This window comes from Salmo trutta, chromosome 34 (genome assembly GCF_901001165.1).
Source record: "Salmo trutta chromosome 34, fSalTru1.1, whole genome shotgun sequence".
Classification (NCBI taxonomy): Eukaryota; Metazoa; Chordata; class Actinopteri; order Salmoniformes; family Salmonidae; genus Salmo; species Salmo trutta.
In genome coordinates this window covers 23,521,822-23,546,022 of record NC_042990.1, presented here as the reverse complement: position 1 = coordinate 23,546,022, position 24,201 = coordinate 23,521,822, and the positions used below count along the sequence as shown (strand labels likewise).

Sequence of the window (24,201 nt, the reverse complement as noted above, 5' to 3'; positions counted from 1 at the left end):
GAGAAGAAGGGATGACGGATCTGTCACACGCACGCTTATCAGTGAGGGAGTTTGATAAAGCTGAACCGCGGTGCACCGGGCTATGGCTGGTGAAGTGAATGGGCAAAAGCGTTTTATATATAAAGCATATGTTCGAATTTTCAAACTACTTTTTATTGGGAAGGCAGATAAAGCGTTTCAAGTTTGAATGTGAAAACCCAGAATCCTACTCATTACTCCACGTGCTTAACCTATTGTATGTTACTTTTGCTTTGTCAGCCAAAACAGGGCACCTGGCTCAAGGCTGGAATTCAACAATCAAAGCTAACCCGGTTCATGCGGGGCAGGCCCGGGGCATTAATCTAATCCCCTCAGTGTGTGGGCTACTCCATCTTACACAACCAAGTAGTTATCATATAATGGAAAAGATGTTGACTACAGAGAAGCTGACCACCATGACGATTAACTATAAAGCACAACAACATTCTCATGGCAAACCCTTTATCCTGCAATGAATCAATTAATCAATCTGACCAACTCAAATGGTTATTTGGACTTGTAATGAGCCCTATTTTTTAAACACAAATATTACGCATTCCCCAAGCTGCAGAAGTTTCATTCTTATTGGAATTAGTGTCTTAGTGGTGAATAAAAAGCATGAAATCATATTACACACAGAGAAATAGGAGAGCAACTCTAGCCATGGCAAATATTCAGACCAGGATGTAACACAATGACATCACAATGATGTTCTGTTCAATAGGTATCACTATAGAGTAGGAGCATTCAACCTTTACCCTGAGGTCCGGAGCCTGCTGGTTTTCTGTTTTACCTGATAATTACTTGCACCCCCCTAGTGTCCCAGGTCTAAATCAGTCTCTGATTAGAGGTCAACAATGAAAAACTCAGTGGAACTGGCTTTGAGGTACAGAGTTCAGTTTGAGGGCTATAGAGTGTGGACTAATTGATCAATTGTGAGGAATACGAGTTTGTGATTAAAATCATTCATATGCCATATTTGTTCACTAACATTTCACTAAGTTTTCAAACAGGTAGAGTAAGTGAAACCCAGTGTGTGGAATTCAAACTCTCCATTTCTCTTGCGAGATGTTACATTTTACATTTATGTTTACACTGAACACAAATATAAAACGCAAAGTGTTGGTGTCATGTTTCATGAGCTAAAATAAAAGATCCCCGATATTTTCCAGACGCACAGAAATCGTATTTCTCTCAAAGTCTGTGCACAAACTTGTTTACATCCCTGTTAGTGAGCATTTCTCCTTTGCCAAGATAATCCATCCACCTGAAAGGTGTGGCATTTTAAGAAGCTGATTAAACAGCATGATCATTACACAGGTGCACCTTGTCCTGGGGACAATAAAAGGCCACTCTAAAATATGCAGTTTGGTCAAACAACACAATTCCACAGAAGTCTCAAGTTGAGGGAGCATGCAATTTGCATGCTGACTGCAGGAAAGTCTCTACCATAAACTCCCCCCACTGTCGTTTTAGAGAATTTGGCAGTACCTCCAACTGGCCTCACAACCCGCAGACAATGTGTAACCACGCCAGCCCAGGACATTCACATCTGGCTTTTTCACCTGCGGGATCGTCTGAGACCAGCCACCCGGATAGCTGATGAAACTGAGGAGTATTTCTGTCTGTAATAAAGCCCTTTTGACGGGGAAAACTCATTGGCTGGGCCTGGCTCCCCAGTGGGTGGGCCTATGCCTTCCCAGGCCCACCCATGGCTGTGCCCCTGCCCAGTCATGTGAAATCCATAGATTAGGGCCTAATGAATTTATTTCAATTGACTGAATGTGTTTAAATTGTTGCATGTTGGGTTTATGTTTTTGTTCAGTATAAGTAATTTAGCAGACACTCTTATCCAGAGCAACTTACAGGATGAGCAGTAGGTGGCTTCACTCTCATGCACACACAGTAAAAACTGGAGAGTGTTTTTTCCGGAGTTAAAAATATTTTCCTATCAAGTAGTCAAATTAAATCATTTTAGAGTGTAATTATTACCAGCGGCCGCTAGAATGGGAGCAAAAATACACATTACATTCTATTGGAGTAAAACAGCATGACCACGCCCGCTGATGTTGGTTAAATTTAGATTTTGACGCCATTGTCCATTTGCAAGTGTCTCGCGAATGGAAAGAGTGAACAGATCGAGAGCGAGGATCCCCGAACATCAGAAGTCATTCACAGAACCACAGAATTTCTTAATTTCTAAACTTAATTAGAATTCTAGGTAAGTTCACTGTTATTGGTTAACTTTGTGTGCAAATTAAAACTGTTGAGCAACAATACAGCTAGCTAGCATTGTAGTGTAGGCTTACTGTTACTGCACGATTTGAATAGTCAGATGCTAATGTGAGCATCTAGCTAGAGGTAATTAGCTACCTAGCTACAGTAACATTAAGTTATACCACTTTTAGTGGTTTATGGACAGTATGTACGCCCGGTGGATCAGTGCATCACCTGTTTTAAATGTTCAACAGAGCGGTATTAGCAATTATCAGTAGCTAGCGGACTATACTGACCACTGCCAGCAGGTTAGTCAGTGCAACATGTGTTTTACTCTGAAAAGCGAGCTGTTAGCAGACAGTTAGCAGCAGTTGGTCTGTGCTACATGTGTGTTTCACTCAAGTTTAGAGCTATTAGACAGTTTTTAGCAGCAGTTTGGTCTGTGCGACACCTGCGTTTTACTCTGAACATTAGAGCTGTTACCGGTTGACGGTTTTTAGCTGCAGTTTGGTCTGTGCGACACCTGCGTTTTACTCTGAACATTAGAGCTGTTACCGGTTGACGGTTTTTAGCTGCAGTTTGGTCTGTGCGACACCTGCGTTTTACTCTGAACATTAGAGCTGTTACCGGTTGACGGTTTTTAGCTGCAGTTTGGTCTGTGCGACACCTGCGTTTTACTCTGAACATTAGAGCTGTTACCGGTTGACGGTTTTTAGCTGCAGTTTGGTCTGTGCGACACCTGCGTTTCACTCTGAACTCTAGAGCTGTTACCGGTTGACGGTTTTTAGCTGCAGTTTGGTCTGTGCTACACCTGCGTTTTACTCTGAACATTAGAGCTAGACAATTTTTAGCTACTGTTTGGTCAGCAAGACACGTGCGTTTTACTCTGAAAAGAGAGCTGTTAGTAGACAGTATTTAGCAGCAGGCAGGTCGATGCAACAAGTGTGTTTTACTCTAAACAGAGCACTGCTCTCTTGTAATTTGTGCATATTTGTGTTAATGCAATTTAAATTAACTTTTTTTTCTTGTCATCAAGGATGCAGGCTGTACGCGTGAAGTACAGGGATTGTCAGAAGTACATTTGTTATGAGGGGCAATTGACCTTCAAATCCTTTTTGGATTGTGATGAGTGAAAGGTTTCAAATTTCACACAATATTCTATGGAACAACATACTTACACTGTATACTGACACACTTTAAACATACTTACCTTATATTTACTGTCAAATTGATTGCCGTTTTCCTTGCTGATAATGAGTACAAAGCAAACTTGCGCCTCCCCAAATCGCAGATCAGTCAATGATTGGTTTATGTTTTGGGAGTTGTCTAATTATGCTCATCTGTAGCTGCGCTCATTGTCCTTGCCGGTCATTAATGGTTTTAAAGAATAAGTGATACTAACATTTGTATGCCGCTACAATCTCAGTGTTGATAGCTATCTGTGGTGTATTGCTATAATACTCAGACTGCTGTTATAATAATACAGTACGTGGCAGTAGTCGACAGGCTGTAGACTGCATATCATTGGAATTGACAAGGAAAGGAACACTAAGTCAGTTTTGGGGTTACGGTGTTCACGTAAAGATGACCTCTTGATTTCTGTCTTCTGTTCTGGTTTTTCTCTAAAAATACACAACATATTTAATCAATAAGGCTGTGCAATCTTATTTTGTCTTCACAGTTGCCAATAAATTTGACATTCCAACCTTGGACTTAAAAGTCTATGATGAATCGAAGACTGAAGATGATGAGGTGTTTGAGGTTCTTCTAAAGAAACAAGACCTTGGTGTGCTGGAGATTTGTTTACCCCAAGACCCAAATCCTGATGGTGAGTTGCTTATTAGCTTAGAGCTTCACATTCATCCATACAGTCCTGGCTAGCCTAACACATGTTCTGATTATGTGAGACAAGCAGACATATATGCTGATTTCTTTTCTCATTTTGATATTTTAAAATGATCTTTGTTTCTGTGCTCACATCTCCCACCCCTTTTAGAACAGTAGTGGGCCTAATCCATTCAAAATGTAACATTTTTGCATTCCGCTTGTCATTAACAAAAGTCCTCTAATCATAATAATGGATGTTTCCACCTAAATTGTGTTATAATTAGTGTTAATCACACCAGTTAAATGTTAACATGATTGCTGGATTCGTTGAGCTCCTCTGCAAGCAGCTCCTTATCAAAATACAGTGGAGACAATGTGGGGGACTGACACCATTATATTGCAGCAGAGTCCTTCTACAAGAAAGACAGCCGAGGATAATCGTCTATCTCATGTAAGTACTGCAAATTTCCAGTTTAAACAAATGCCAAACTTGAAGATTGAGTGATAAATGACATTAATGAAAGTTGTGAAAGGGTGATCATGGTGTGTTTGATTATACTTGCTGTTTCATTGCTGTTTTAAAGTGTTAGTGTGTTCCTTTTTTAAATTGCTCCGACTTAGATGATTGAAGACATTCTGAAGAACAAACCTGGAGGAGACAGGGTCATGAATGAGTATGCTCGGACAAAAAGCCTAACAGATAGCAGAAGACACGATATGGTCAAGATATTGGTTGCACAAATGACAAGTGAACATGGGTATATGTCATATACTCATTATATACCTTACCACCTAACACAATTTTTAGCAGAAGTTGTGATTTACACATCAATATTTTTGTTTGGATCTCAAGCAGTAAAGTGTGTGTGTGTCTAGGACAAGTCCTTCAAGGCGTGTTAAAGAGGACTACGCAAAGGGCATCATTGCCTTGTTCCCATACCTGGCCGATCCTAGGAGCAAGTTTGGTTATGTAAGTACATTAAAAACGAAGTCTAACCTTTTTAACTCTCTGGGACTCTTACACCTTAAACATTTTTCAGAATGTCAGTATTTAAATTGTTGTTTTACGGTTGGGTGATGTTTTTATTTAAACTATAGGTCTGTTAACATGTCTGTATGCCCACCATCTCTGCCATCTCTCCTAAGCTCAACTCTGGTGGTATAAAAGCCCAGTTAAGTTCTGCACTGCGAGGGTCGGACCTGTTGAATGAGCACATCTTCATCTATGGGCGCATCTGTAGTTTTAAGGATAAAAATGAATATGAAGATATTTTAACCTGCTCACTCAAACTGAATTATACTTTACTTTAGGAGCATTATTACAATGCAGAAGATGGGAGTGGATATCTAGCATGATTGTATGTAAACATCTGTATAAGCAAGTGTTTCTTAGAAATACTGAAAGAGTAAGATACTTAGTATTAATTCTGTTTCTGAGTCAAATAAATCCTACTTTTCAACTAGTGACATAACTGAATGCATGGCCATCCTTACAGAGTTTCTGAGCCTTGTTTTTTATATCTTGTGGTGGTCCAAAAGCTGTTAGAGACCCCTTCAGAGAGGAAAACTGCCCAACAACAGAAAGCCTGTGTTGTGAGGCCATTGCACTGATGAAGCATACAGCTGATGAAGCAGACGTTCACCTATCGCCAAAAGATGGTTCATGATCCAGTGAAGTCCTCTGAAATATTCACAGCGTTTCCAAGATTCCAAGACATAGCAAGAATGGTATGTGGATCTTCGACTGCCTTGCCTTAACTGTCAGGACAATCGTTTTCTGTTCTACAACAGTCTGATTAGGACTGTGATATATTACATGACGATAGTGCCACACCATAATGTTTTCTGTTCTACAACAGTCTGATTAGGACTGTGATATATTACATGACGATAGTGCCACACCATAATGTTTACTGTTCTACAACAGTCTGATTGGGACTGTGATATATTAGTGCCACACCATAATGTTTTCTGTTCTACAACAGTCTGATTAGGACTGTGATATATTACATGACGATAGTGCCACACCATAATGTTTACTGTTCTGTCTTGACTTATTCCATCTGGTCTGCAGATTGAGCAAGATTTTAGTCTGATGTTTGGTGATGCAACCTCTGCAAAGTTCCTGGAGAAGTGGCCTACTCTCTATAAGCAGAAAGTCATTGACCAAAGCCGTGGCCTCACACAAACAGGCGACCTGCAAGACCTGGTTCAAAATGCTGAATCCACAACAGAAGTGGAAAATGGTATGCTGGAATAAAATGATTATACTAATGGAAGGGAGCGTTGTTGTTGAAAGCAAAATGCTATGATGTGACTTTCAGTGAAAATGTGTACTTTCAGGATGGGACAGTGACATGTCATCCATTTTGGTCCTTGTCCACCTTCTGCCACCGTCACCTCATGGCCGCAAGAGACCAGGAAAAATCTCAGCCAGACACGCCAGTGACCACATTGTGAAGTTGAGGTTACAGTTGACTGTCCCCATTCCTAATCCTAATGACTACTTTTAAGATTATGGACAAATCATGGTAAGATCATGTGTAGCTGTAATTTACATTTTCACAAACTGTTTGTGAACCGTGACTAATTTTAATAGCGCACTAATGAAGTTCTTGTGTCAGAGACTGGGACCAGCATCCAGGGGTATCTGGAGAGCATCATGGAAAGCCTTCAACCCCATCTGCTTGCCGTGGGGACCCAGAGGAGTGGGATTCACAAGTAATTCATTGTGATTGACAAACATGCAATACCGTGTAAGTCACCCGACTCTCTTGCCTGTTTTGATGAGCTTTTCAAAGCTCATTTTGTCTTCGGTACCTCGTACAAAGCATCTTTATAAAGCACATGAACCTTGTTCTGATCTTGGTGAAGGCCCCTCTACAGCTGAATATGTAGCACTAAGTCATTTTGATGACTTGCCATCAACAAGTTCCCCTTGTGACTCAGTCCTTGTCAATAAGAGTCTTGTAGACAGCCGCACTGCAACCATAGCTGAACTTAAAGTGGCAGGTGTAGGTGAAACCACCATTAACTCTTTGGTCATTTCCATGGAAGAGATAGTTGATGATATTCATATTCAAGCTAAAGAATCTGTGAAGAAGTGTCTGTCTATACAGGAGCCTATTCAAATTGACATTGAGTGTAAAATTGATTAGTGTTTTGAATTTTTTTTAAATCCTTTTGGTGTATTAAATTCTGAAAGTAAGAGAAGGCAGCATTTTACAGAAAAGTGGGGAAGGGGAGATCCAGTTGAATGTGTTCTTGGTACTAGATTTGATACACAACACAATCGGACTACTGGAGGCTATGATAAAATTGTTGTTACTGATACATTTGTTTACATCCCAATTTTGAAAACATTACAGTTTATTTACAAACACCCTAATATAAAGGAGATGATGCAGACTGATTCCAGTTCCAAGAAAACTTTATGACTGATGTGATGGAGATCTGTTCAAGAGCCATGCTCTATTTTCAAAACAGAAGCAATTCAGATACAGCTTCTCTATGATGATTTTGAAACTGCAAATCCTCTTGGACCAAACGGGGAATACATACATTAGGAGCAATCTATTTCAATTTACGGAATTTTTCTCCAAAGTTCAACTCATTTCTGCTTAATATTCATTTGGTTGCTTTATTTCATGCCCAAGACATTAAAACATATGGCTTTTCTAAAATACGTGATCAGTTGTGCTTCCCTGTGGCTCAGTTGGTAGAGCATGGTGTTTGCAATGCCAGGGTTGTGGGTTTGATTCCCATGGGGGGCCAGTACAAAAAAACAAAAAAAAATCATGAAATGTATGCATTCACTACTGTAAGTTGCTCTGGATAAGAGTGTCTGCTAAATGACTAAAATGTACTTGAGAGGGATGTAATTATGGTCCCCTTGTATGATCAACCAGTGTATGGAACTATTGTCCAAGTTACAGGTGACAACCTTGGTCTTCACTGTCTATTTGGTTTTGTTGAATCATTCAGTGGCAGATATTGTTGCTGGTTTTGTCTTGCTGAGAAAGAGGACTTTCAGACTGAATTTGATGGAGATTCACCCAAGATAGTTATGTGAACTCCAGCACTACATGCAGAACACTGCCAATAAAAGGAGACAAATCCCAGTCTTCCCTCTGTGATGGGTGTTAAATGTTCTTGCATTCTAAACTCCTTGCAGTACTTGTGAATACATGTGAAAACTTCCTTGTCGATATTAAGCATTATATCTTGGAGGGAGAGGCACAATATGAAATTAAACTGCTAATACTGCACTTGATAGACAAGTACACAACATCAAATGAAATAGACAGGAGAATAAAGAGTTTTAACTTTGGTTACATGGAGCAAAACAACAAACCTCCTGCAGTGAAGTTAGGAGAGGACTAATGACTTGGGGTTAAATGCTATCCAGTCCTGGTGTTTACTTCGCAATCTACCACTTATCTTTGGAGACTTAGTTTGTACAAATGATCTACACTGGTATGTACTGTTGCTGTTGCTTCAGATAGTAAACATTGTACTTTCTCCAATGATATCAAAGGGTATTACAATGTTTTTGAAACACTTAATCGCAGAACACCACAGGTTATTCAAGCAATTGTTTCCAAAAAGAGGCTGCTACGGAAGCATCATTTTGTGGTGCATTACCCCACATGTATGCTTAAAATTGGACCAGTTTTGCATAGCTGGTGCATGCGCTATGAAGCAAAGCATCATTTCTTTTTTTTTAGATTAATCTTTTTTTAAAAGCTTTAAAAATGTAACTAAAACATTGGCAAAGAAACACAAGTGAAATAGCATACAGTTGGCAGACATTTGACGCCAACAGTCATGATTGGTCCAGGTAAAATGGTATCTTTAAATGTGGTGGACTGGGGCTGTAAGACGGCTGAGACTCTTCAGGTACCTATTGACACCACGGTTTTAAATGTTAAATGGGCCAAACACCATGGAAATATGTATCGTTCAGGTTTAGTTTGTCTTAAAGTCCATTGTGAGATGCCTGTTTTCCAGAAAATCCACCATGTTGTTGTTAGAGATGAGAGGTTACTGTTGGTTACCTTTGCCCTACAAACAATATGTCTTGATGAGCATTTTAATGCATATAGAGTTGGGTGTACAACAGAGGGACCTTATGTAGTTGATGGTAAAGAGCTTTTCTGTCACAAACATTTGATATACAGATGTCTTACAGTTGTGATGATTCAAGTTTGTTTATTGTCCCATACTGTTTCCTGTGATTGTAAAAACTGCACAGTAAGCTCTTTAAAACCAAGATGTATTGTATTGCAATATTGGCTTTTTTATTTACTTTTAATAAAGGGGGGACAGATGCCAAAATGTAATTTTACAGAGGCCACAATTTTATTTTCTCCTCAGTGTTTTTGATATGTGAGATGCCAGTTTCACTAAATCCTCCATGTCATTGTTAGATGTATTGAATTGCAATATTGAGCTTTTTATGTGCATGTATTAAAATGAACAAAGGCCAACATTTCATTTCAGTCCCCAATTTTATTTTATTACCATCAGTATTTTGATGTATGTATTGCAAATGTCTTACATTTAAGAATAAAGTGCTTTGTTAAATACTGACTTCTGATTTATTGACATTAAGTTCAGTTGTACAAATGCCACTCTTGACTGATAATATTCAATTCTATATTGAGTGAATTGGCAGAGTTTTCATTTTTAGCAAAATAGAGTAAATTACAGTTTGTAGAGTAATATAAACACTGAATAGAGTAGAAATAACTGAAAATTTAACTCTGCAACAAGATACATTGTTACTCTATTTAGACTGGGACCAAATGTGATCTTTGTTGAGTACAAATGTATTCAATTTGAGTAAGAAATGACACTTTTCACAGATAATTTTAAATTCTATATTGAGTGAATTGGCAGTAGAGTTGTTTCCATGTTAAGCTAAATAGAGTAAATTACAGTTTGTATTGTTAAATATTAACACCAAATAGAGTAGAAATATCTCTGAAAATTTAACTCTGTAACAAGAGTAATTTTTACTCTATTTAGACTGGGACCAAATGTTATCTTTTGAAGAGTATAATTGTATTCAATTTGAGTAACATTTACTCAGATAAATTGACTGTGTACCGGTGTGTGTATGTGTGTGAATTCCGGACACACAGCATTCCCCACAATAGATTTTCTACCCCACCCCCCAAACATTCCCCACTCTTCGATCCAAGACTTCTAAGAGGGGAGTCGGTTACATGTGTGTAGTGTGTGAGTGCACGCTCACACACACACACACACACTAGACACATAGCTGTCCATTTCCAAACAACTCGCATTCCACGTTGGCATGTAAAAGAGACCACCCCCACTTAAATGCCAACCAACCCTTTACACTACTCAACTCTACCCCCAACACCTGCCTCCAACTCCAGTGTGTCGTGTGTGTGTGAATGTGTGTCTAGTTTGTCTGTGTCTAATGTGTGTGCATATAGTGAGTGTGTGTGTTTGTGTGCATTTTTATGGGTGCATATAGTGTTTGTGAATGTGTGTGCCTGGCGAGGGGGCAGTGTGCTAGCGAGGAGGCAGTGTGCTGGCGAAGGGGCAGTGTGCTGGCGAGGGGGCAGTGTGCTGGCGAGGGGGCAGTGTGCTGGCGAGGGGGCAGTGTGCTGGCGAGGGGGCAGTGTGCTGGCGAGGGGGCAGTGCTGGTGAGGGGGCAGTGTGCTGGCGAGGGGGCAGTGTGCTGGCGAGGGGGCAGTGTGCTGACGAGGGGGCAGTGTGCTGGCGAGGGGGCAGTGTGCTGGCGAGGGGGCAGTGTGCTGGCGAGGGGGCAGTGTGCTGGCGAGGGGGCAGTGTGCTGGCGAGGGGGCAGTGTGCTGGCGTGTGTAGCCATCTGGTCAGTATGGTTGATGGCGGTCCAGAGTCTCTACAGATCAAAGGGTCATTTTTCCTCTTTGTACTGATCCTCCTCATCTGCGTACAGACCCCAGTGTGTAGTGCAAAGGTTGGAGAACTGGGTCACTGTGTGTGTACAGTATCTGCCCTCAGGGAGAGGAGGGGTGAGGTAGGGTGAGGCAGGGTGAGAGCAGGGGTGAGATAGGCAGCGACATCTAAAATAAACAAAAACCACTAGAACTAATCATCAGCTGGAGCACTAGGGGCAGAGACATCACGGTTCAAACACACCATTGAGTGAGTCATGAGTGAGACATTACTGGAAAACAGAGGCCTTACTGGAAACTTTAACTCTTACTGACAATGTGACATGTATGTATGTGTGTGAGTCACTCCCTCCAACAGAAGCCATCTGGTAAACAAGACTTATAATAATGAGTGAGGACAACCAAGACTTGTTTTTAAGTAATGTTGCTCTTGTGGAATGTCTCTCCTTGACCACTACAGATAACACAGAAACCAAGGTCCAGTTGCATGTGAAAACAGCATGGTTTGCATTTGTTCCATTGTTAATGTTTTATTGAGTCGCCCTCTCTACTCCCTCGCCAAGCCACTACAGTCTTCTCTTCCCACTGCCTATGGGTTCTTTGCAGTCAGCGAAACATGTGTGGTGTTGGAGTGAGGGGCCTCTCCCTCTGGCCGGTGTGCTACAGCGTAATCAGTGTGTGTACAGTGCACGTGCCTGACTGTGTCTCCAGGGAAGTAGGTGAAGAGCCACTGAGCTCGTCTTTGAACTCCAGGCCATATGGCCCTCCGTAAGGCCCAGGCTACGGCACACTTACTTTAATACTATTACACTGTGTGTGTGTGACTACACATAATGCTATTACAGGGCAGGAAGCTGTGTGTGTGGTTACTACACACATAATGCTATTACACTGTGGTACCAGGGGGTCAGGGGTAAAGCTGCCTGGTATCACTCAACTAGCTGGCATTACAGACAGCGCTGCTGGGCTTTAGACTGTTTTTGTTGGTGTTTGTTTTTGACACGGCTGTGTGTGTGTGTGTGTGAGAGCTAATGTGAGAGGGTCTAAAGTCCACGCCTATGGCCATATGAAGACCAGCTGTAAGGACTAAACCTATAGCTGCAGTGTAGTGATTTAGGGAGAACAGTGTAGTGATTTAGGGAGAACAGTGTAGTGATTTAGGGAGAACAGTGTAGTGATTTAGGGAGAACAGTGTAGTGAAGCGGTGCTCGAACCAGAAACCCTGTGGATCCACAGAGTGAAGGCACTACCTCCTGTTCCATACACTGTAGGCCCAGACCTCATTGCCGTTTGAATGTGTATGCGCGTTTGTGTCCCTACCTCGTTGTCGTGGTTCTGACAGAAGCTCATCCTGTCCTGGAACAAAGGTAGCAGGGAGAAGTTGTAATGAAAGGACTGGGCCAGGGAGACGCCCACGCCTCCCCCCCCTTCTCCACCTCCTCCGATGGGGATGACCTTGCCTCGACCCGCTTGGTGCTGGTGCAGGCTCTCAGCTAGCCTCTCAATGAAGTGATCCTTGGTCAGCCGGACCCTCTGGTGGGCACGGACGCAGTTATCACACAGGTACTCCTGGCAGTCCAGGCAGTGGGAGCTGGCCGGGTTCCCCTCATCACAGGAGCTGCACGTAGGCTCTCCCAGGCGATGCGGGCGGAGGAGCCCGCCGTGGGGGTGGTGGAACCTGGGTATGGAGCCCACGCCGACCCCCCGGTGGTGGCCGTTGGTATTCTGGCCGAGTTGGAGCTGCTCCTCGGAACTCACCACCACGTCCAGAAGGTTACTAAAGAGGAAGTTGGAGGAAGGGAGGGAGTCCACTCCGGCTTCGGAGATGGAGACCTTCTGATTGCAGGTGGGGCAGCTGAGTTTGAGAGGGTCCCCAGGGCTGCGCTGGCCCTCCAGACACTGCCTGCAGAAGGCGTGGAGGCAGGGGAGGACATGGAGGCGCCGGGAGGAGAACGACGAGGAGGAGGAATGAGAGGAGGAGGATGAGGTGGAGGAGTTGGAGGAAATAGGAGTGGAGGAGGAGCCACAGAGCTCCTTGCAGAGAGGACAGGTTTGCAGGTCGGAGTCTGAGAATGAAGCCATCTGAGGGGTTTTAAACAGGGCTACACTTTATAAGAACATCCACTCGGGTATTACTGGAGTATTCATTTGGGAAACGTATGTTTGTTTCTCCCTTTGTGTTCTCTTCTGTGGAAAACAGGTTCTTGAGGTAGGTCGTTTTTTACAGTCAAAATGCTCCACATACATAGGATAGGCCTATAGGCGTTATCTCCAAAAAATAACCCTCAACTGACGCCAGATACACAAATAAAGGCAGCCCTTTTATAAGATTCTCTTCAAATCAAATTAGAAACATTCATTTCAGTTCACAATGATTAAATATCTTCACTTGGATACGGCTTTAGAATAATTATTATAGGCTACTCACTACAATTATAGCCAACTTTACATAGGCCTAAATCTATTCTGTCTTTTTTTGGATGGGCTATTTTCATGAGGGCAAATCCAAAAGAGCCACCTTTAGTGTTCACTGGTTTTTGTTTATTCATTCGTTTGTTGTTGTTTTTGTTTTAGATGTCGCGGCCTGGCGGGTTTATTGAATAGTCCGAAAACAGATTTTGTACAGGATCCTCCTCAAAGTGCCCAAAGCTCCTTTTTTTCCTCCCCAACCAACACAGCATCACACTACTCAATGCAAATATTTCGTCCCGTTTCAGAGTCAGTGTTGTCGGCCCTCTAGTCCACCATCCGGGCCCTCTCCGACGGCGTCAGAGGCTTGCAGAAGACGGTGGTTGTGGTTCGCTCTCTCTCCGCCGACAAGACCGTAAATTATTCATCAAAGCATTGGCTCAACAGCAACTCGATCTCATTGCCGCTCTATAGGTCCCCGTTTGGCGACAAAATAACCCCAACCGTCTCCGTTTTTAAACCCCCCCTTCTTTACGCACAGTCGAACAGTCGAAACCAGCTCCAGGCACGTATGCATTTACGTATGCGTATCCCCCTTCTTTCTCTCTCCCTCCCTCCCTCTCTTCGCGAGGAGGAATGCACAGGGCTTTTCCAAGCGCCTCTCTGGAACCTTGGAAGGGGGAAAGGCACGAGCCTCCGAGTCACTCCAATCGCATAAGCCTGGAGGAACTCCGAAGTTGCAATTGAAAGGCCGTTTTATAACGATTCTGTAGTCCCCATTGGTCTATCTGTAGTTCTTTTTTCTGTTCTGGTAAACGCGCTCTGAAATACGAACACAGACACATACACAACACGGTGCGCTCCTATTGCTGGCCACGCGCTCGTCCGGTCCTGTTTATGGGCGCGTGTTGCTGACTGATCCTCCAACCGCTTTAATCCCACTGGGAGGAATGGACACACACTTCCGTCCTGGCTGGGAGGAGGGGAGGGGAGTGGAAGAGAGAGGAAGGGAAACGGGCAGGGGCTTGGCTTATTGCTTGTGCTGCGAATGGAGGCGAGGGTCTCCGGAGGCTCTTGCCCTTGTGATGGACGTGTGCTATAGGCTCAGGCAAATTACATTTTCAAAAAATAAATAAACGTTTCCAGACAGGTGATTTAGAATTGTATTTATTCCCCGACTTCTAGTTTGGGGGACCTCTTGTAAAACAATGTAGATGAATGAATGTGTTGTAGCCTAGCCTGTTGTAATAACTTGGGGCGGCAGGTAGCCTAGTGGTTAGAGGGTTGGGCCAGTAACCGAAAGGTTGCTAGATTGAGCCCCCGAGCTCACCAGGTAAAAATATGTCGTTCTGCCCCTGAACAAGTCAGTTAACCCACTGTTCCTAGGCCGTCATTGTAAATAAGAATTTGTTCTTAACTGACTTGCTTAGTTAAATTACATAAATAACAGTGCATCTTTGTTCCATTAGAAGCACCTGTCTTTCTGTAAACATTTATGCTAAAGTCACTGATCGATGGGTTCCATGGGGACACATGAATCCCCTGTAGATTTACTTATTTGATATTCCATAAATCTCCATGTGTGCTTGTGTGTGTGTCAGGGACAAACTGGTCATAGGGCAATTCTGGCAAATGCCAGATGGGCTGGTCCATTCTCAGCCCAGTGGGCCTGTCTACATTTTCCGCAAAATTATCACTATTTGGCTAAAAATGTGGGCTTCAAGGAATAACAATTGTTCAGTGTGGGGGTCTCGATAAATGGGCTGTAATAGTCCCTGTGTGTGTGTGTGTGCGCACGTGTGTGTGTGTGTGTAGTGTGTGTTTACACTTGTGTGAGTGTGTGTGTGAAGTGTGCGTGCGTATGTGTGAAGTGTGTGTATATGTGTGTTATGACTGACATGACATCCTAGAAAGTAGCCTTGACTCAAATAACCAACAGGAGGCTTTGGCACAGTTGGAAACAACACACTAACTAAATGTATGACATGTACGGTATATGATCGGCATGTATGCAACAGTGATGTGTTCCAGAAAACCCCCATGTCTGACATGCCTTGTTTAAGCAGATAATATACTGTGTGTAGGTGCAGTAAATACAGTATTATAAACTAGGTGGTTCAAGCCTTGAATGTTGATTGGCTGACAGCTGTGGTATATCAGACCGTATACCACGGGTATGACAGAACATGTATTTTTACTGCTCTAATTACGTTGGTAACCAGTTTTTAATAGCAATAAGGCATCTCTGGGGTTTGTGGTATATGGCCAATATACCACAGCTAAGTGCTGTGTCCAGGCACTCTGCGATGCGTCGTGCCTAAGAACAGCCCTTAGCCGTGGTATATTGGCCAATGTACCACACCCCCTCGTGCCTTATTGCTTAATTAGGTAATTCACTCTCCCATACATGCTTAGAACATATATTAGGTACATATTTGTAGCGATTGAGGGGGAAAAGATGAAGAGAGGTTTGAACCAGCAACACTGTCCATGGGGCAAGTACACTACCACCTGTGTCATAAAGGTCCAGATCTCATAGCATTGGCTGTAGTAGTAGCCTATTCCAATGAGCTCTGTTCAGATACACGTATCTATGGAATAGGGCTGAATATGGAATTGAGCCTTCAATGAGGAAAATGGGGGGAAAGAATTAAAGCTGAAGAGAAAGGGTCATATGCACAGTCAAAAACAGAAGAGAGGGCAGGACAGGGTTAGGGCATGATTATGGGATTGTTGTCTGAACTCATGATAGGGATATACACTGGTAGAAATGCATTATGTAGAGCAGACATGCATCAGGAAGAGATATTCTTTAGACAGACATAATTGAGGATATTTCATATTGGACAGACATAATCAGAAGAAATACACCATTGAGCATGTGTGTGTTCCCCAAAACTATTGGTCCCAGTTCCATTTCTGTTGATAAACCCATTCCCCAAAACTCTTGGGCCCAGTTAAATGTCTGTTCCTAGACCCTTTCCCTTCCCATAGTACCTTCAACATGCACAGACAGACATGAAATGACTGGATTAGGGCGAGGCCAGACTGATATACAACAGATATGTAACCATCCGGATATGGGACGGATATGCAGCCTAAAGCCTATTCCTCCTTTGGCTGCCTTTCCTTCCAGTTCTCTGCTGTCAATGACTGGGACAAATTGCAAAAATCACTGAAGCTGGAGACTCATATCTCCCTCACTAACTTTAAGCATCAGCTGTCAGAGCAGCTTACCGATCACTGTACCTGTACATAGCCCATCTGTAAATAGCCCATCCAACTACCTCATCCCCATATTGTAATTATTATTTTTTGCTCCTTTGCACCCCAGTATCTCTACTTGCACATTCATCTTCTGCACATCTATCACTACGGCCTATTTATTGCCTTACCTCCCTAATCTTACCTCATTTGCACACACTGTATATAGACTTTTTCTATTGTGTTATTGACTGTACGTTTGTTTATTCCATGTGTAACTCTGTGTTGTTGTTTGTGTCACACTGCTTTGATTTATCTTGGCCAGGTCGCAGTTGTAAATGAGAACTTGTTCTCAACTGGCCTACCTGGTTAAATAAAGGTGAAATAAAAAATAAAAAATCCTAGACTCTTTGCTCTGCTACCGCACGGCAAGCGGTACCGATGCACCAATGCTGTATATAATCTTTACTCATTGTGTATTTATTATTCCGTGTTATTACTTTTCTATTATTTCACATTTTTTTCTGTATTGTTGGGAAGGGTCCGAAAGCGTTTCACTGTTAATGTACACCTGTTGTTTACAAAACATGTGACGAATAAAATGTGATTTGATCTGTTTAGCCAATTAGAAAAGAGGCCATTTTATATGTCTCACAATCCACAGGCGCACGGACCAAAATTCATCCGTTCTAATTTGGTGTCCGTTCGCCACGCATCAGTCTCGTCTCGCATCAGTTTTACGAGTACCTCTCTAATGAGCGAACATCAAGCCAGCTCCAAATATTTTCTATGTAGGCATTGGCAGAGGACGCACACCCTCTAGTGGAGCTTAGGTAGCATTACCAGCTAAACCTAAATATAATAGTTATACCACTTAGCAGGCGCTTTTATCTTTACATTTACATTTAGTCATGTAGCAGACGCTCTTATCCAGAGCGACTTCAAGTTAGTGCATTCATCTTTAGATAGCTAGCTGGGACAACCACATAGCACAGGCATAGAAAGTACATTTTCCTCAGTAATGTTGTTATCAGCAGAATCAGAGCTGGAAAGGGGGTTGGGGGTCAAGTGCAAGTTCTGTTTATTAATTATTATTATTATTTTTTTTTTTTAATTTGGTGGGGGGTCGAGGTGAGGAGGAGGATTATTTAAGATACTCTTTGAAGAGGTAGGGTTTCAGATGTTTTCAGAAGATGAGCAGGGACTGCTGTCCTAGCTTAAGGGGGAAGCTGGTTCCACCATTGGGGTGCTAGGACAGAGAAGAGCTTGGACTGAGCTGAGCGGGAGCTGCCCTCCTGTAGGGGTGAGAGGACCAAGAGACCTGAGGAGGCAGAACGGAGTCCTCGGGTTGGGGTGTAGGGTTTGAGCATAGCCTGAAGGTAGGGAGGGGCAGTTCCTCTTGCTATTCCGTAGGTAAGCACCATGGTCTTGTAGTGTATGCAAGCTTCAACTGGAAGCCAGTGGAGTGTGCAGAGGAGTGGGGTGACATGAGAGAACTTGGGAAGGTTGAAAACCAGACGGGCTGCTCAGTATGGTGAAGAGAGGAGGGCCTTAGTAGTGCATTTCTTTGCTTGTATGTGTGTATGTGTGTGTTACAGAGCCTAGGAGCCTGGAGAAGGCCCTATCGCCAAGGCTCTGGAGCTTCAACCTGGGGATGACAAAGTGACCCACAGTGGTGGAATGGAGTGTGCGTGTGGGTTGGTGGGGGAAAAGGTCTGAGAGGTGGTGGGGGGGGGGGCTTTGTAGGTCAGAAGGAGGATCTTGTAATCCAGTGGTTCCCAAACTTTTTATAGTCCCGTACCCCTTCAAACATTCAACCTCCAGCTGCGTACCCCCTCTAGCACCAGGGTCAGCGCACTCTCAAATAGTTTTTGCAATCATTGTAAGCCTGACACACCCACACTATACAATACATTTATTAAACATAAGAATGAGTGTCTTGTCACAACCTGGCTGGCGGGAAGTGACAAAGAGCTCTTATAGGACCAGGGCAGAAATAATAATATAAAAAGAATCAATAATTTTGCTCTTTATTTAGCCATCTTACATACAAAACCTTCAAATTAAATAAAATGTTATTAGTAACATGCAGCGAATACAACAGGTGTAGACCTTACAGCTTACTTACGAGCCCCTAACCAACAATGCAGTTAAAAAAAATATGGATAAGAACAAGAGATAAAAGTAACAAGTAATTAAAAAGCAGCAGTAAAATAATAATAGTGAGACTATATACAGGGGGGTACCGATACAGAGTCAATGTGCGGGGGCACTGGTTAGTTGAGGTAGTATGTACATGTAGGTACAGTTATTAAAGTGACTATGCATAGATGACAACAGAGAGTAGCAGTGGTGTAAAGAGGGGGTGGGGGGGCACTGCAAATAGTCTGGGTAGCCATTTGACTAGATGTTCAGGAGTCTTATGGCTTGGGGGTAGAAGCTGTTTAGAAGCCTCTTGGACCTAGACTTGGCACTCCGGTACCGCTTACCATGCGGTAGCTGAGAGAACAGTCTATGACTAGGGTGGCTGGAGTCTTGGACAATTTTTAGTGCCTTCCTCTGACACCGCCTGGTATAGAGGTTCTGGATGGCAGGAAGCTTGGCCCAAGTGATGTACTGGGCCGTTCGCACTACCCTCTGTAGTGCCTTGCAGTCGGAGGCCGAGCAGTTGCCATACCAGGCAGGAATGCAACTAGTCAGGATGCTCTCGATGGTGCAGCTGTAGAACCTTTTGAGGATCTGAGGACCCATGCCAAATCTTTTCAGTCTCCTGAGGCGAATAGGTTTTGTCATGCCCTCTTCATGACTGTCTTGGTGTGCTTGGACCATGTTAGTTTGTTGGTGATGTGGACACCAAGGAACTTCAAGCTCTCAACCTGCTCCACTGCAGCCCCTTTGATGAGAATGGGGGCGTGCGCTGTCCTCTTATTCCTGTAGTCCACAATCATCTCCTTTGTCTTGATGACGTTGAGAGAGAGGTTGTTGTCCCAGGACCACACGGCCAGGTCTCTGACCTCCTCCCTATAGGCTGTCTCGTCATTGTCGGAGATCAGGCCAACCACTGTTGTGTCATTGGCAAATAATGATGGTGTTGAAGTTGTGCCTGGCCGTGCAGTCATGAGTAAGCTGAGCACGCACCCCTGAGGGGTCCCTGTGTTGAGGATCAGCATGGCGGATGTGTTATTACCTACCCTTACCACCTGGGAGAAGCCCGTCAGGAAGTCCAGGATCCAGTTGCAGACGGAGGTGTTTAGTCCCAGGGTCCTTAGCTTATTGATGAGCTTTGAAGGCACTATGGTGTTGAACGCTGAACTGTAGTCTGTGAATAGCATTCTCACATAGGTGTTCCTTTTGTCCAGGTGGGAAAGAGCAGTGTGGAGTGCAATAGAGATTGTATCATCCGTGGATCTGTTGGGGCGGTATGCAAATTGGAGTGGGTCTAGGGTTTCTGGGATGATGGTGTTGATGTGAGCCATGACCAGCCTTTCAAAGCACTTCATGGCTACAGACGTGAGTGCTACGGGTTGTCAGTCATTTAGGCAGTGCTCTTGGGCACAGGGACTATGGTGGTCTGCTTAAAACATGTTGGTATTACAGACTCGGACAGGGAGAGGTTGAAAATGTCAGTGAAGACACTTGCCAGTTGGTCAGTGCATGCTCGCAGTACACGTCCTGGTAACACAGTCTTCCGGAACAGCTGGTGCTCTCATGCATGTTTCAGTTTATTTGCCTCGAAGTGAGCATAGAAGTAGTTTAGCTCATCTGGTAGGCTCGTGTCACTGGGCAGCTCTCGGCTGTGCTTTTCTTCGTAGTCTGTAATGGTTTGCAAGCCCTGCCACATCCGTCGAGCGTCAGAGCCGGTCTAGTACGACTCGATCTTAGTCCTGTATTGACGCTTTGCCTGTTTGATGGTTTGTCGGAGGGCATAGGGGGATTTCTTATAAGCTTCCGGGTTAGAGTCCCTCTCCTTGAAAGCGGCAGCTCTAGCCTTTAGCTCAGTGCGGATGCTGCCTGTAATCCATGGCTTCTGGTTGGGGTATGTACGTACGGTCACTGTGGGGACGACGTCATCGTTGCACTTATTGATGAAGCCAATGACTGATTTGGTGTGCTCCTCAATGCCATCGGAGGAATCCCGGAACATATTCCAGTCTCTGCTAGAAAAACAGTCCTGTAGCTTAGCACCTGCTTCCTCTGACCACTTTTATATTGATCTAGTCACTGGTGCTTCCTGCTTTAATTTTTGCTTGTAAGCAGGAATCAGGAGGATAGAATTATGATCAGATTTGCCAAATGGAGTGCGAGGGAGAACTTTGTATGCGTCTCTGTGTGTGGAGTATAGGTGGTCCAGAGTTCTTTTCCCTCTGGTTGCACTTTTAACATGCTGATAGAAATTTGGTAAAACAGATTTAAGTTTCCCTGCATTAAAGTCCCCGGCTACTAGGAGCGCCGCCTCTGGGTGAGCGTTTTCTTGTTTGCTTATGGCGGAATACAGCTCATTCAACGCTGTCTTAGAGCCAGCCTCTGACTGTGGTGGTATGTAACAGCTACAAATAATACAGATTAAAACTCTGTTGGTAGGTAATGTGGTCTACAGCTCATCATGAGATACTCTACCTCAGCCTCAAGACTTCCTTAGATATCGTGCACCAGCTGTTGTTTACAAAAATACATAGACAGTCGCCCCTTGTCTTACCAGACGCCGCTGTTCTATCCTGCCGGTACATCGTATAACCAGCCAGCTGTATGTTGATATTGTCGTCGTTCTGCCACGACTCCATGAAGCATAAGATGTTACAGTTTTGAATGTCCCGTTGGTAGTTTAATCTTCCGCGTAACTCGTCGATTTTATTCTCCAAAGATTGCACGTTTGCTAGCAGAATGGAGGGAAGTGGGGGTTTATTCAATCACCTACAAATTCTCAGTAGACAGCCCGACCTTCGACCCCTCTTTTTCCAACTCCTCTTCACGCAGATCACAGGATCGGGGCCTGTTCCCGAGGAAGCAGTATATCCTTCGCATCCGGCTCGTCAGAGTCATGAAAGGAAAAAAAGCATTCTGCTAGTCTGTGGTGAGTAATTGCAGTCCTGATGTCTAGAAGTTATTTTCGGTCATAAGAGACGGTAGTGGCAACATTATGTACAAAATAAGTACAAAAATAAGTTACAAACATCACAAATAAATGAACAAAAAACACAACCGGCTGGGGACACATAAAACGTGTGCCTTCTTCTCCGGCGCCATGTTAACCATATTTGTTCATAAAAAATTGTGGATAACTCACCACAGGTTAATGAGAAAGGTGTGCTTGAAAGGATGCACATAACTCTGCAATGTTGGGTTGTATTGGAGAGAGTCTCAGTCTTAAATCATTTTCCACACACAGTCTGCGCCTGTATTTAGTTTTCATGCTCATGAGGGCCGAGAATCCACTCTCACATAGGTAAGTGGTTGCAAAGGGCGCCCTTTGCAACCACGTACCTATGTGAGAGTGGATTCTCGGCCCTCATGAGCATGAAAACTAAATACAGGCGCAGACTGTGTGTGGAAAATGATGTCTTAACAGTGCGATTTTCCAAGGCAAGAAACTCCGAGCGCAGCCCTATCCAGAAATCTGGCAGTGCCTTCTGATTAAATTCAATTTTCACAGAAGCGCTTGGTGCAATGGGAAAATACCTGCGTAATTGCACACCCAGCTCACTCAGGTGCTTCGCTATATCACATTTGACATTGTCCATAAGCTTGAGTTCATTTGCACACACAAAAAATTATACAATGATGGAAAGACCTGTGTGTTGTCCTTGTTAATGCAGACAGAAAAGAGCTCCAACTTCTTAATCATAGCCTCAATTTTGTCCCGCACATTGAATGTAGTTGCGGAGAGTCCCTGTAATCCTAGATTCAGATCATTCAGGTGAGAAAAAACATCACCCAGATAGGCCAGTCGTGTGAGAAACACGTCATCATGCAAGCGGTCAGACAAGTGAAAATGATGGTCAGTAAAGAAAACTTTAAGCTCGTCTCTCAATTTAAAAAAACGTGTCAATACTTTGCCCCTTGATAACCAGCGCACTTCTGTATGTTGTAAAAGCGTTACATGGTCGCTGCCCATATCATTGCATAATGCAGAAAATACACAATAGTTCTGGGGCCTTGCTTTAACAAAGTTAACCATTTTCACTGTAGTGTCCAAAATATCTTTCAAGCTGTCAGGCATTCCCTTGGCAGCAAGAGCCTCTTGGTGGATGCTGCAGTGTTCCCCAGTGGCGTCAGGAGCAACTGCTTACACGCGCGTTACCACTCCACTATGTCTCCCTGTCATGGCTTTTATGCCATCAGTACAGATGCCAACACATCTTGACCACCAAAGTCCATTTGATGTCACAAAGTTGTCCAGTACTTAAAAAATATCCTCTCATGTTGTCCTGGTTTCCAGTGGCTTGCAGAAGAGGATGTCTTCCTTAATTGACCCCCCATAAACGTAACGGACATGTACAAGGAGCTGTGCCAGGCCCGCCACGTCTGTTGACTCATCTAGCTGTAATGCATATCATTTACTGGCTTGTATGCGAAGCAGTAATTGTTTCAAAACAGCTCCTGCCATGTCACTGATGCGTCGTGAAACAGTGTTGTTTGATGAAAGCATTGCCTGTACAGTCTTTTTGTCCTTTTCCCCAGCATTGTCCCAGCCATATTCACGGTAGCAGGAAGAATTAAGTCCTTAACAATAGTATTGAGCTTGCCTGTCCTAGCCCGTCGGTAGCTCATCATATAAGATGCTTCTAGCCCCTTCTTATTAAATGGTATCTGTTGCTTTTATACACGTCTTACAACTCAAAAGTTATCTTTATTCCCGCTCAAAAAACTCCTGTGGAGTATTTTTCAAATTGTCACGCTTCGTTTCTAAATGTCTGCACAAAAGTAAAGGTTCCCCGCGAGAGAGTAACGGTTAATGTGATTGGATGTTAATTATTTGACTAGGCTACCTGTATTTGACATTGTGTTATTTCCATGAATTTTATTTTTGGCAGTGAAACGAGGCTACTCAGGAGAGAAAAAAACCTCACAAATGTATAGCCCCATTGGAAAATATAAATGGACTGTTTGAAAATGTGAAAATAAAACCACAAAGGTGAATATTATTTTTTTTTTTAAATGTGAATCACATTTTTATTTGGTGTACCCGACTGCATTGCACCCCAGTTTGGGAATAACTGTTGTAATCAATGCATTGGGAGACAGGGACTTGGTGTGGGTGAGGAGTCAGGCTGCAGTCTTTTGAACCATTTGGAGCTGATGGAGAGAGATCTGTGTCATTGGCATAGCATTGGAAGTCAAGGTTTAAGAGACGGAGGGTGTGACCAAGAGGGAGGATGTAGATGAAGAGTAAGGGAACCAGCACAGAGCCCTGGGGGATACCCTGTATAACTGCAGCGGAGTCTGAGGTGTAGCCATTGAGGGAGATGTAGTGGGTCTGTTTTGTGAAGTATGATTGTAGGCAGGAGCAGTCAGAGCACATACACAGGTGATCCCTGCAAGGGTTAAACACACGACTTGGGCATTGCTAGCACCGCTCCCCTTATCAACTGAGCCACATCTTGCCTGACGACTC

General features: G+C 43.5%; 1 protein-coding gene across 1 annotated transcript in view; it reads right to left on the bottom strand.

Annotated features, from left to right (window-relative positions):
* LOC115173840 (E3 ubiquitin-protein ligase TRIM71) overlaps nucleotides 1–14,364 on the bottom strand; it is a 48,881-nt gene extending 34,517 nt beyond the window's left edge. Inside the window, exon 1 of the mRNA XM_029732283.1 lies at nucleotides 12,297–14,364. Within this exon, the coding sequence (XP_029588143.1) occupies nucleotides 12,297–13,058 (762 nt within the window). The 5' untranslated portion in view covers nucleotides 13,059–14,364. The remainder of the gene's footprint in view (nucleotides 1–12,296) is intronic.
* Nucleotides 14,365–24,201: the final 9,837 nt, after the last annotated feature.